Source organism: Mus caroli, chromosome 14 (assembly GCF_900094665.2).
Source record: "Mus caroli chromosome 14, CAROLI_EIJ_v1.1, whole genome shotgun sequence".
NCBI lineage: Eukaryota > Metazoa > Chordata > Mammalia > Rodentia > Muridae > Mus > Mus caroli.
The window spans coordinates 8015670-8030600 of record NC_034583.1 but is presented as its reverse complement, the minus strand read 5'-3'; the positions used below and the strand labels follow the sequence as shown (position 1 = coordinate 8030600).

Below are 14931 nucleotides of genomic sequence, written 5' to 3'. Positions count from 1 at the left end.
AGCTGTCCTTAAGGAACACTACCAGGATAATTTAGAAAGCTAACACAAAGTAGCTTTCCTGACTGCAGTAGGAAGTGTGTTCTTCCCCCAAGAGAAGCCTGCTTGGGGGAGCAGACCCAGAAGGACTGCACATCCTAAAACAACCCTGAGCATGTGGGGTACATGCTAGACATAGACAGCTCGGGAACACAGGACAAACTCTGTGAACTGTTACTACCATAGCCCATACATACCCTTCCATGCATAGTACTTCCACACATGCTGGCGTATCCCTAAATGGCAGGGCCTGCCTGACTTCTTTTCCATTGAACTTGTCTGGTATTTACTCATTTCTTTGTCCATGCTCAGGCAAGGCCAGAATCAGCATGAAGCTGGAAGATTCTACTACTCCAGCTTTCTCCCTTTCAGTGGGAGAACTCAAGGCACACTGTTGATGATGCTTCTCTGAGAGGTCTCATGGCACAAGACTGAGATACACAATAGGGAAATTTGCTTGACAGTGAAATCTTACTAATGTCATTCTCCTTGTCATTATTTCCCAGAACCACATTCAAGTTATTGTGCCATCACTTTGCCTAATAGTAAAACTACAGGAATTCCAAACTGGATTTAAATTTATCAGATAATTTAATCTTAAATTCACCAGAGTAGGCTTTGCTTGGCTATGAAAACAATGGATATATGAGCTGCCAGTTCTTCTAGAATGTTCCAGTAAAAACCAACCAGCCCAGAAATGCTTTCCCACTGTCTCCGCCCATCGCAGATTATGGTATAAGCAGCCAATGGCTACTATGCAGTAACCTTTTGCTTCACTGTAGAACACAGTAGTGATGTCTTCATGGAATCTGGGCAACACTTGTTCCCCCCATGTCTGTATCTACTCAAAGCAAACATAATGGTGTCTGTAATTAATTTGTAGAAATGCAGCTTTCAGGTGTCAAGGATGGAGAAAGTGTATCTAACGGCCAACTGTACCTCAATTCATCGTTCACATTTGAAAGTAAACCTTGGATCTCACCTCTTAGTTGTAAAGTTGTAATAGCCACTTTCCTCTAGGACTTCTTCAATCACAGTCTGCAATCGACAGATAGTTTAGTTAATACAGGATTACAAGCAATACAAGTAAAAGTATGCAGGGGCTTTGGAAACCCTACCTGCATCTGCTCATATGTGACTCCCTCTTCCACTTCAAAGCTGCTGGGTGAACCTAAAACACAGCAGTTACAGACATCAACTTTTGCTTCATGACTTCTTACTTATATGTTACTGGTAATTAATATTTCAACAGCAGTGAATATGGTCTACTTCTTAACTATAAAGACTCAAAAGCAAATTCCAGAGCCAGAAAGATGGCTGAGCAGGTCATAAGCTTGGTGACCTGAATTTGATCCCTCCCTGGACTCCTAAATATTGTCTCTGACCTACACACACACACACATACTCACTCACACACACAAACACACACACATACACACAAACTTGCATGTGCACATACACACACACACACACACACACACACACACACACAAACTTGCATGTGTGCACACACACATAAAAATAGATTTTATTAATAGTAAGCGAATTCCAAAATGTCTTGGCCTTGCTTCTCTTCCATGATTGGTTGCTCCAGGTAAGGCCATTTACAAAGCAATGACCAAAGACTTAGGAACAATGCTTAGTGAAAACTGGCCAAGGGCAAGGAAGGTAAGGGGATGTGTGTCAAGGTGATTCCCGACACATAGCACCTGCACACACTGGGAAGCTGCCAAAACCAATTGTCAGTTTCCCCTGAGCCAGCTTTCATTGACCTTTGAGGATGTTCCCTAGAGACAGGCAAGAGATGGGTTATTAGGTTGACTGGGGAGAAGCACAAAAACAGGGTACTGGCTCTTTTTAAAGCCTTGTTTAAAGGTGCTGCCCATAGTGTAGCAGATTCTGGCATCCAGTTTTGCTAAGCCTACTGTGAGAGGGGCTAAGCCTCTGTTCTACAGTAGGGTGACTAGTTGCCCTAAGGGGAGTTAGTTAACCCAGTCTTGGACTTTGGAGAGACTTCCATCAGAGTCCACTTCACATCAGTTACTTTGATGAGTCTGACCAGCAGGTAAACTGACCCAATCTGAGAATAGCTGTTAAAAGCAAATGACGTGTTATCTTGCTTGGGATTTCTCAGGTTAGGTTTAAATGACACTGTACCCACCAGGATTTGATTTGTGACTAGAATACACATTCAGATAAAGTTTGACAACGTGCAAAAAAAAATGATTTCTTAGGCAACAACAGTGCACCCTTGAAAGCTATCAAACATGTATCTATGTGTGAAGCTTCTCTTCTGGAGCCTGTGTCCAGTGCCACTGCAGTTGCACTGAGCTCTGACATCTCAGAAGAATGGGAATCTGCTTCTCTTCTTGAAGCCTCTCAAGAATGTGGCCATGCTGAGTCCCTCCAAAGGCCTGGCTCTTCTTACGTCCACTAGACCCCCTCACATCGACTATACAACCTCTAAAACATTTATCTTGCTCATCATTTATTGTGGTATTCTGATATTTACTCCCATGTTATTGGAGACTCTGAGCTTCAAAGGTACAATTCAGCTACTAAATGGCTGAGCTGAGATCTGAATCTGATCCCCGTTTCCAGAGTCTGTGTCTGAGATCACATGCTACCCAGCTTCGCTATGTAGAATTATTCTAAAGAGAAAACAAAAGTCGATGCCTGATGTGGATGCTTTGGGTGTCGTGCCTCAAGTTGTCTCCTTTTTGAATATTTAAGCCTTCCATTTCTGCCTTTTATCTTCCTAAATTTGACTTCATCTGGCAACCAAGAAAAAAATAGAAGGAAATACAGTTTACACAGAGAGACCCTGTTGTTTGTTTATAGTGTTAATAAGCAATGGAGGGAGCTGCCTGTGTGGAGACATGGTCTCTAGGCACCTCTAGATCCTACTCAGTGTATCTCCAACTGCTGCCTCAGTGAACAAGCAGAAACAGACTAAATTCTTTGTGTGTATGTGATTTTAGGACAGATGTCTATATGAGCAAAACGGTTCTTTCTGTTTGTTGGCTTTTTGTGGAAGCCAGGTCCCTCTTACCTGTGGGGTCACTTGGGGACCAGTTGTTTGCAGCCCGTGAATGGCGAAGTGAGTGATAATCTGAGGTAAGAAAGTTCAGCTCGATGGGTTCAGGAGACCCCTGAGACAACTGAGAAAAGGAAATGCAAAGGCGCATGAGAGACAGACAGCAGACAGCTGGCAGGCTACTTCTGGGCAAGGTGTCCCATTCAATTCAGGGACTTTCTCTCTCGGTATGAGAACTGTCGGGGTTCCATGGTTCCTGGTAAACAGAGAAACACCATCTTGCTTCCAAAGGTCTGAAAGATTGGAAGCAGAAAATTACAATGAAAGCAAGTCAGACAGTTCCATAGTCATGTGAGAAAAGCATGCTTTATAAAGTGAAAGAAAAGCAATGTAAACCCAACAGCCTGGGCCTGGGACAGCAAGATGTTCTTTGTAATCAGGTGCAGGAGTAAAGAAGCCCAGTTATTCCACAGAACAGTATACTGAGTCTGAATCCAGCCCCTTTCCTGTGGGACCATGGTAAGCAAGTTTCTTAATACATTTTCCAAATTACTATTAATTAACTTCGTTCTCCAAACATTAGTTCCTAACACTCTATCACCCAGTGACAGAATTTATTAAGTCTTAACTGCTTACTGCTCTTCTGTACAGCTGAATTTTTAAATAGAATTTCTCAATGAAATTTTAGGCTATTAATATTTTCCAACTCCTTGTACCTTTAATTCCATTCAACACATGGCTTGGCCAAGTTTTATACTATTAATATAATAGTATAAAATACTTACTAATACTTGATGTTCAATAGTATATTAATATACTATTGAACATCAAGTATTAGTATAAGTAAGTAATAGTATTCTGTAAGCCAGAATCAGACAGCACAATTTGAATGGGGCAGTAGTAGTTAATTTGGATTCACAAACTGTTTATGAGCTAAGCATATCTGTTGTCAATTGCTTGAGAAGACTGGCAGCACAAACCACAGCTCAACAACATATGCCACCTGTCATTTAGAAGATGCATGGTGTATGTGTGTGTGTGTGTGTGTGCACTTGCATCCGCTCATATGTACACACACCCTCCTCCTTCCATATCCATCCACCTTGTCTGTCTCCCTCTCTCTCTCTTCCTTCCATATATTGTTCATAGCATATGCATAGCATACTAGTTATAGTGATTAAAACAGAAAAAAAATCTCAAATGTCTACATAGACAAATACAACATGGTGTGAACGCGCTGTGGTCCTCTACAAAGCAAGGAAACAAATGACTGATGCCAGAACGTGGATGAATAGTGTGCAAATGAAGCCTGACACAGAAGGAGGCATAGCAGGAAGCTTCACCAACGCATACTTTTATAATCCATCAGAACCAATGAATGGTGATGGCTGTCAGGGATATGGTGTCACTGGGATGGAGCCTGATGGACAGCGAGGAAACTCTGTGTGCTGCTGTGGTGGAGATCACAGGGGTGAACGCGCTCCTCACTACGTACGCTGCATCATCTTGATACATTTTAAACTAGCTATTCAGAACTATTTCATCATTGCCCAGCTGATTCTATGAACACACGCTGCATTGTTTTCCAGGCTCCACACATGCACTATATTACAAGAAAAGCTGGCCCTGTCCTTCTCATTCTTGAACATATGCTGTTCTTTAGTGGTAGCTGACAATTCATGTATAGGGGGACAAGGCTGTCAGACCCTGAATGCAGAAGGATCCGATGGCCCTGGGCAGTCACCTTTCTTCAAGCCTGACTAACAGTAGTCACTCGCACTAAGCCTTGGAATATTTCCTGTGATCATGAGAACAACATCATGGTGTTAGAGTGTCTTCAGATGGAGTTGTTTCAGCAAGGGATGATCAGGATATCTGAAATGTTCACCCTCATTACAGAAATCCTATGTACTTTAACTATTAAGTGCACCTTGTAGTCCTAAAGATTCCACAGCCACTAAAAGACCTAAGGCCTCAAGTAAAAGAATGTAACTAGTGAGTGAGAGACCTCAAGACTGGCATTTTAAGATAGCAAGGGAAGGGTGGCTCTTTTACTGGTGTCTTAGTCAGGGTCTCTATTCCTGCACAAACATCATGACCAAGAAGCAAGTTGGGGAGGAAAGGGTTTATTAGGCTTACACTTCCATACTGCTGTTCATCACCAAAGGAAGTCAGGACTGGAACTCAAGCAGGTCAGAAAGCAGGAGCTGATGCAGAGGCCATGGAGGGATGTTCTTTACTGGCTTGCCTCCCCTGGCTTGCTCAGCCTGCTCTCTTATAGAACCCAAGACTGCCAGCCCAGAGATGGTCCCACCCACAAGGGGCCTTTCCCCCTTGATCACTAATTGAGAAAATGCCTTACAGTTAGATCTCATGGAGACATCTCCTCAACTGAAGCTCCTTTCTCTGTGATAACTCCAGCTGTGTCAAGTTGACACAAAACTAGCCAGTACAACTGGTATTCAGCCTTTAACAGCAGGTTGTTTAAGATTTCCAGTCTTGTGTCACATTGGCACATTCCTTTAGTTTGAGGGCCACAGATTTCCAGGAAATAGGAAATGGCCCACAAAGACTGCAGCCAACATTCACTGGTCTCTTGTTTGAACCTAGATGTGATTATTTGTATTCTAGAACTTCTCAGGGGTCTTTTTTGTGTTTTAGATTCTAGGTGTAAATATTCTTTTAACAAACCAATCCCCTCGGCCCACAACACTTACCGTGTGTTACCGTGACCACCCTTTTGATATTGAGGATCACATGAGCCTGTCATGTACAGAGTTGACACTCGAGAGCTGTGAAATCAAGTTACTAAAAAGAAACAAAAAAATCACACACAAAAATTTAAGTTGCTCCTGGGCCACAGAATTCGGAAATGACCTTCCATGTCAAGTGGGATCTGACAGGTATATGTAGAGAAGTATATAAAAGACATGTATGCAGCAACAGGCAATGCAGAGATGGCACCATGAAAAGTGTCAGAAGAAGTGGTGGACAACTTCATTCAAGTGGCACAAAAGCTAGGAGATTCTTTTTTTTTTTTTTTTCTGAGACAGGGTTTCTCTGTGTAGCCCTGGCTGTCCTGGAACTTACTCTGTAGACCAGGCTGGCCTCGAAACTCAGAAATTTGCCTGCCTCTAGCTAGGAGATTCTTAATGACCACAGCTGAACTCACTGCCACTGGCTGAGTACTTAAGACATCATGGCAAATTCAGCTTGGCTCTTACCACTCACTTCCTTGTAGGGTAAGCATTATCATCATCTTGTGGATGAGGGAACTAGAAAGGCCATTTATAAGGAGCAGAGAAGCAATTGTAAAATCTGAACTAGAGTGCAGCCCACAACCAAAGGTCAAGTGAACTTCTAACCCTTGGCTTGAGAGACTTGAGGAAAAAAAAAATCCAAAGAGATTGACATTCAGACAGAGAGAAAGGATGCTGTTTCTAGTGATCTTGATGTGGGCATAGGGAGCTGAAGGTGATTCTAATTCTGGATGTGCCAGATGCCAAAGTCACTGTTATCCAGTAGGTGGAGACACAGAGGACACAGAATGTATTTGAACTCACAGTCCATATGGCTTGAGAAAGCTATAGGTGGTTAGTATTCTCACAATGGTGTTGTGAGTACTCAGCTTATACCAAGACCTGCCTTTACCGTGCTTTCTCTCTTTGCATGACACATAAGGCCCTTCCTCTGCACTAGAGAACATGCTTAGTTCAGAAGTACAAATGAATGCATATATTTTTGAACTAACAAGTATTAGAGAATATTAGAATATATTAGAGAGAATAGACTATGGCTGGCACCACCCATGTCCAAAATGTCCATGGTTTGGGACAGGTATTGTGCCACTTAAGTGCTTAGTCAATTAAGAACAAACATTCAAGGCAGAAGTTATTGAGAAGCAAGGAAGGAGAGATTACAAAGGCAGTCACTCAATTTCTCAAACATCTTCTTTTCCATACCAGAAACTCTAGGTTTCTGCTGGAGAAGAAAGGAGAAGATGGTATTGGATCTAACCAGCAAAGAAAGCTCTGGAAGACACAGAACCCAAAGTCAATGAAACAAGATGCTAGAAGTGAGGGGTTGGGGTGGGAACACAGCATGGATGATCACTCGCACTCTCTGTCCCTCTCTTCTAGTTTCACTTAGTTCCCTTTCCCCTGAGACTGAATGCCACCTTAGAAACCTTAACATGCTGCCTAATGTTCCATGTTCTCTAATCTACAGCTTCTTTTACTTTCTTATTAGCTTTTGATAAGCACTTTGTTAATAGAAATGACCAATATCTATAGTCACTTTTTTCTTCCACTAAACAAAGTCTTTCTTCTCCTTTTCTGCCTAGGGTCTGTATGATTAAGCTCTTATATGAACTCATGTTTGTTCTCAATGGATGACATTACTTGCTCTCTTCTGAGGCTCCTTTATCACTTCTTCACACAGATATCATGCCCAGCCCCCACCCCATGGCTCAATCCAAAAAAGGTTAATTAACTCACAGACACAGCAACTCTGACAGGCAGTCCCTTCCTTGGAAGCTGTTCTGTTTGTATCCTTATTCTTCAGCTCTTGCCTATGACAAAAATTCCTGTCGAAAACTCATCTTCCCCCTTGCCTGTGGAATTCATTTTTCAGGCTCACAGGACAAGCTCTCTGGTGGCCATTGATTGTCCAGGGCCCTCAAACACATCTAGAGTTATGCTCACTTGAGGTGAGAATGCCTCTGTGGCTCCAAAGGACACAGTATGCTTGATGCCACCACTGGTTCTCACTAAAATGTATTAGTTCCCAGCCTGGGAATCAGAAAGATAAGCCCAGGAGCCACGTAATATGGCTCCCCTCTCCTGCTCATCCTTAACCTATCTACACCCACGTTAGGTCCTCCATCTCTCTTTCTGGTTTTTTAACATCGCCCTTTCACTTTTCCTAGAACCTTACATTAGTTGGGGTTTGTGGAAAGCATTTCTCCCTTTCTTTTTTTGGGGGGAGGGGGGCAGGTTGCTGTCCTCATCTCTCTACTGGGAGTCCTGCCTGGGTACACTTTAGGATCCATATCCCCCACTGTGAGGAGTCTCAGCTAGAGTTGCCTATAAGGACCATTCTCTTTTTTTTAATTGGGTATTTATTTCATTTCCATTTCCAATGCTATCCAAAAAGTCCCCCACACACTCCCCCACTCACTCCCCAACCCAACCACTCCCACTTCTTGGCCCTGGCGTTCCCCTGTACAGAAATGCATATAAAGCATTTCTCCCTTTCATTCTGTCTTTCCACCATCCCTTCTATCCCAGGCTGAGGTTCCAAGGGAAGTGAGCTTATCTTAGTTAATCTGGAGACAAAGCTGCCCGAGGCCACAGCTTTAACCTTTCCTGCCACAAACCAGTATGCATTCATCCTTCCCTCTGAGAGCTAGGGAATGATTCTTTTTTTCAAAAATATTGATCACAGCCTGGGGAAATCATATTAAATATTTCCTTTCTTTCCCTGGATTACAGTGCCCACAGCTAAAAGCCAAAAGTGTGCCTGAATAGTACACCTGCTCTATAGGGCATTAGCTGACTGCATGCCTGGGAAAAGAGGGGCATAGATAGCTGCTAGGATAACTAGCACTTTAAAACAGCTGCACCTTGAAGGACCACATAGATTTGTGACAGCCAAATGCCAAGTCTGAGAGATGCACAGAATGCTGGCAACCCTAATGTGAGTCCCGCTTGTATAGCCCAACAAGTGATTCCCAGAGCAAAGAACACACTAGGTAGATTCCTGGTACCTTCATTCTTGCTTTCACGTCCAGGTTCTGTGACAGGGTCAGAGTGAGGAAAGAGTGTTCTGATGCCATCACCTTCTGAGTTCTTGAAGATACTTGTATTTTCCGTGTACCCATATTCTCTTATCAACTGCTCTTATCAACTTGGTCTGTAAGGGACTTGGATGCACTGCCCACATGGAGGGCCACAGATCTCTATGGCCTTACCAGATTCTACCCTCAGATGGAGCTGCAAAATGCTTTGTCTCCTCAAGTTCCCCCATGTGTTTCCAAATTATCAGTGTCAACACACCCTGGGCACATGTGCCTACTCCCCCTGCATCTTCCTTGGCTCTTGTCCCAGTGGCAGCTTTTAAAGACTAGCCAGCAAGGAGAGAGTAAGAGGGGATTTTGGTGGTCCTAGTTTTCTGTCTGAGGATTCTTTATAAATCTATGCCAATTCTTGGGGGGATGAAACTCTCTACTGTTCATGGGCCCCCAGTCCCAGTGCATCTGGACTCCTCTTGCCTTTGTTCTTCCCCTCACATCTTTAGCTGGGTTCCAGGGAAACACCCCTTTCCTCATTTCACCCAGCTGGTATGCAGATGCAAGTAACCATGCATTCTGGAGGTCACATGGATAGGCCCGTTGGAGGGGTAATACCTAATGGCCCCACTCTGCTTGAAGTAGCCAGATCAGTCATCTCAAGTCTCCAACAGCTGTTAAAGCTCTTCAGAGAGGAGAATAATGAGAACAAGAGATACTAGCTGGTCAGACAATTTGGGAATAAGGACTTCAATTGTTGTTCTTTGCCAGAAGGTAAAAATGCCTGTTGTTCTATGCTAGCCAGAAGACATACATGCCAGAAGACAGACATGTACTGGGGCTCCAGTCCCCAGTACACCTTCCTATTATCTTTCTTCTTTTATATAGCTCCCTGAGAGCTAAACATGAGTGTATAAGCAAACTAACTATGCACACCTAGCACGTGGACATATCATGGGAGGCCAGCTAGACTGACCAGCTCCTCTCCATGCCTCAACCTAGTTTCTTCCACAAGTCATGAGAAATCTCTAAACTAACAGCTCAAGGTCAAGTCTTTTAATGGTGACATGTTCCTGCTACAGATGTCCTTTGTCTTCAGCTCTCACCTATCTTACAACAAACTCCTTTCTGAAACTTGCCATCTTTGTTAAGATTTCTATTGCTGTCATAAACACAATAACCAAAAGCCATGTGGGGAAGAAAGGGTTTATTTCAGCATTTCACATCACAGTTTACCATCCACGGAAGTCGGGTCAGGAACTTAGAGTCAGAAACCGAAGCAGAGACCGTGGAGGAGTGCTGCTTATTGGCTTGTTCCTCTTGGCTTATTCAACCTGCTTTCTTCTGTACCCAGGATCAACTGCCCGGGGGAGGGGGGGCACTATCCAGAATGGCTAGGCTCACCCACTTCAATCACTATTTAAGAAAATGCCACCATGGGCTTACCTGTATGTCAATGTTATGGTGACATTTTCCCAATTGTGGCTGCTCTTCTCAAAGAACTTTAACTCAGTTAAATTGAAAACAAAAAACAAACAAACAAAACACCTCATCCTGCCTTTGTCCTTTGAATTCATTCTTTGCATTCAGAAACCACTGACCCAAGGTGGCTTTGGTGGCCATTGATTGTTAGGGACCCTCACACCCAGCATTTGCTCGCATGAGGGAAGAAAGCCTCTGTAACTGTCAAGTAACCCCCCAACTTCTATCATCCCTATACACATGGGCACCCACTGGAAAGTGCATGTTACATACATGTACACAAACAAACTTCAAATGTTTATAAAAGTAGAGACAATACACTGAACTCTATGTGCCTAGTTCTCTACTTGCACACGGCCAAAATTGCCTCATTCATCTTTCTGTTTCCCTTCCTATATATCTCCTTCCTTCAGGAATTAGATAACAAATTCTGTACAATATATTTTATAATCATAATATTTCAACATGGTTCTTGAAAAATATGTATTTGCTTTATTAAATTATCATTAAAATCATGTAAAAGTAGATTGATTGTATTCCATGAGTTTATTTTATACCCAGAAAAACAAACATCACATGTTCTCTCTCATTTGAGGCTCCCAACTCAGAATCTTCAGGTGTGAGGATAAAAACTTCTAGTGACTGCAGAATCCAGGAAAACAAAAATACATAATTGTCGGTAAGAGGATCAATAGAGAGAGGAATAATAGTAGGATTCAAGTAACCAGAAGGAAGAAATCAGAAAAAATAGTAGAGCTCTAATTAGGGAAGGAGAGAAATATAAATCCAGCAGAAGAGGGAGGGGTAAAATAAAGGTTGGGATGTATGGAGAAGTCACAAGGAATCATAGATGAGAATGTTCTATCTGGGCTGACAATGTTCACCCAAGACCCATAAACCATTTTACAAAGACCCCAGTACAAAAATGAAAGCCTTCTTTTGAGTTTTTGGTCAGGGCTGTTCAAGAGACTCCCCAAAGTAAGCTATTGCTTTTGTTTTCAGTTGCCCTCTACCCTTAGAGGGTGCTAAAGATACAAAGTATCTCTATCCTGTTGCTAAAGATACAATGTACTTCAGAAAGAGGGCCGAGAGGATCCAAGCTGGATCTTAGCTGGATCTTACCTGAATGCCTCCTCCCTGAGGACTAGCTTTCATGGTGCCAAAAGTCTCCTATGCAAGCTTCCCAATAAGGGAAGCAACAATCCAACCCAGCTACGATGCCCTGAAATCACATCAACAACCAGTATGGGTAAATAACCAGTACCCCCAGAGCTCGTGTCTCTAGCTGCATATGTAGCAGAAAATGGCCTAGTCGGCCATCATTGGGAAGAGAGGCCCCTTGGTCTTGCAAACTTTATATGCCCCATTATAGGAGAACACCAGGGCCAAGAAGTGGGAGTAGTGGGGGGGTGGGGTATAGGGGACTTTTGGGAAAGCATTTGAAATGTAAATGAAGAAAATATCTAATAAAAAAATGAAAAAAATAACCCTAGTGACACAGTACTGGTATGTATGCCTTGGGAGCAACCAAAAGCTCTCTAATTGGACTTAAGATCTGTCCAAAGAGACAGAAACTGTGCCTGATACTAGAAACATAGCCTACTAACTATGGCTAGTGAACGCATGGAACTTAGTGGAAAACCCACAACTGTGGGAAAACCCACTTTTAAAAACCAGCATCGTCCCTGACTACACTCTAAATCTCTGTCCACAGACCTACAGGTAAATATATTTCTCACTCCATACCACAGAAACTTGTTTGCAATCTATCACAGAAAACCATAACCAATCAAAATTTGTAGTTACAGAGCCCAGCCCTAACTGGTACATCTACACCTACTACATGTCAGTCTGAGGGAACACATAGAAGAGAGAGCAAAAGAGATTATAAGAGACAGGGTATCAGGGAGCTTGCTGTGACATTATGTCTCGTAGAAGTATCATGAAGTTTAACCACCAAGCCTGACTAAACATGAACTGAACAAGAACAATACCAATAGACATGAGGCCATGAAAGGGGGCAAGCTCATGGAGATTCAACCCTAGATAAGGAACTCCCAGCAACTAAAGAGTGCTGAAAGCAGGAGAAATTGTTTTCCCCAGAAAGAGTACACAAGTTGGCTAGCCAATACTAAATGGTCAGCCCTGACAACATACACATATACTTTCTAAGAAAAGTTAGAACAAGCCTTGGCCCTTTGAGAAACATGAATGGAAGAACAAAGAACTGTAAGCTCTTATTGTCTCATAACACCCCTGAGCCACATCCCTTTGAAAAGATAGGAACCACCTTCCTGTGAGGCATGGAGTCTCTATCTCATTTTTATAAAACTGTCTCCTCCATCAGTCTTTCTCCTGGTTTGTTTCAGTAGCAGTGGGAGGCTAGAGGACCTAAGGCCCTATGTGTGTCCTTATCCCTCTATTTGCTGCAAGATCCAGAGCAGGGACTGGAAAACTGTTCAATGGAGTCAGTCAGTAACTATCTCCAGCTTGGAGGACATAGGGTTTCTAACTCTGTCTACTCAGCTTTGCCTGTAAGGACAAAGTAGCTATAGGCCAACTGGAAATGAAAGCATGTGGCTATGTAAATAAAAGTAGACAGCAGGCCAGATTGGCTTAAGGACTATAGTTTGCTAACTTCACATTTAGAAGCTTGATCAGATGCAAATGCAGGCTTTTGGCAGAGCTGTGTTCTAAATCAAGTGGCATACACCGTCAGGTAGTCCCTCTCTGTGGGACCTTCATCCTTTCTTACCCTGGGACTGCAAACCTACAATGCTAGCTGAAGCTTGTCTACAGTATGAAATATCCCCTCATCAGAAATTTTTTTTACCCTGAGGCAGAATTTAAAATAGAAAGGAAGAAAAATGATCGATTCCTTTCGGAAACCAGTCTTAAAACAATGAATGGGTTGCTTTGCATGCTCTGAGAGTAACCAAAGAGTGATCTCTTTTCTTTTGTATCAGTATTAACTCCTGGATTCAATGCTGCTGCCCTGCTGTGGTGGCATTCTTAGTGATGCTTCAGGGACAGCCTCAGCATGACTCCCAGTCTTTTGGACACTCTGTCAGTATTCTCTGGCAGTGCTGTGCTGTCTGTACCGCAAAACAGAGCAGTCCCAGCTTCTGCAATTTCTGCCCTGGACCAATCAACTGTGTCTCTTCAGAAACATGGGGAGAGGACTTGAATGCTGCTTGATTAGTTTCTAGAGTGATTTAGTGAGTATATTTTAAAAGAAAAAATTGTCATGGATTTACACTCACTGACAGTGCTATTTAAAATACTTGAACCAGGACAGTCTGAAAATAAAATGCACAGAACATGTACACTCTGTGCTAACTGGGTTGCTTGATGACTTTTTATTCTTAAGAAGGGATATTGCTGTGTCTCAATGAAACTAGGAAGAGACTCACATAGTACCTGTGGTTCCTCTGAGCATTTCATCCTGCCCCCTTCCCAGCCAAGGGGCTGGCTTCCTTCTCTCACTTTCTCCTTTCTATATAAACTCAGCCACAGGCTACAGGCTCTCAAGGTTCCAGCTTTCTCTTTTGGCCTTTTGATTTCTATGGAGTCTTCTTGCTCCCTCTCTCTTCTCTTCCTCACTTGATCCTCCCTACCATCACAGCCCGATTCATTCCACTACCTGGTTCAGCCTGGATGACTTTTCTCTCCCTTGTGTTTATAATAAAACTTTCCCCTTACCAATTAAAAAAAATAAAATAAAATACTGACTTGAACTAATCTTTTCTATCTTCTTTTTCCTTTTTTTCCCCGTGCTGAAAATCCCAATTCCAAGGCCACTGTGTGATTACTCGGTTGGCTTTGGTGCTGTGAATTAATGCAGCCAAGACCAAAGAGCCTGTACCAAAGACCAGCTTAAATGAGCTAGAGAGAACAAGTTTAGTTCTTAGAAATGGGTTTTTCCATCTTTGGATTCCTTCACATGGCACACTAGGCATTGGTAAGTGATAAGTGCCATTGATAGGTGGCCACAGTCTTCCTATAATGGCTCCTTCAGACCATAGATGTAGGCTCCCTGGGTCTCAGAAGGAAGGAGAAAGTGCAAGTGGAATACCTGGGGAGGTGGGGAATGAGGGGTGAGACAAGGATTGGGAGGTGGCAGCAAGGGAGTCTGTGCCTGACAGTTGGAGGCTTCTGTGACTGTACAAGGGATGAAATGCCCATTTCTGAACAAAAGTCATTGCAAAGGAAAAAACTACAAGCAAGGGAGGAAGACCGGGATCATGACATTCATGAGTTTAGATCTTTCTACATACATAAAACTGTATTTCTATGTCACACCAACATACAATTTATTAAAGAGTTGAAGAAATGAAGACTGTCATAAAGAAAATATAAGTGCATAATATTGATGCTCCATTCACTAATGTGAATTATACATGAAACACTGACCATAGGCCAGGATGTACAAGATTCTTGGACTGGCTCTACTCATGAGGGACACAAGCAGATGAAAGTTGTTTAAATCATGGGAGTGGAAGAGGAGGCTATGCACAGGGAAGGCTCAGCCAGGCCTCTATGGAGGAAGTGAAGACTCTGGTGGACCCGCCCAAACTTTAAACCCTTC

The 14931-nt window shown here is 42.9% G+C and overlaps 1 protein-coding gene across 1 annotated transcript in view; it reads right to left on the bottom strand.

Moving 5' to 3' along the window:
* Positions 1-1014: 1014 nt before the first annotated feature.
* Nek10 (NIMA related kinase 10) overlaps positions 1015-14931 on the bottom strand; it is a 197853-nt gene continuing 183936 nt past the window's right edge. The window contains 3 exon segments of the mRNA XM_021182541.2: positions 1015-1074; positions 1155-1207; positions 3089-3197. Coding sequence (XP_021038200.1) covers positions 1015-1074; positions 1155-1207; positions 3089-3197 — 222 coding nt within the window.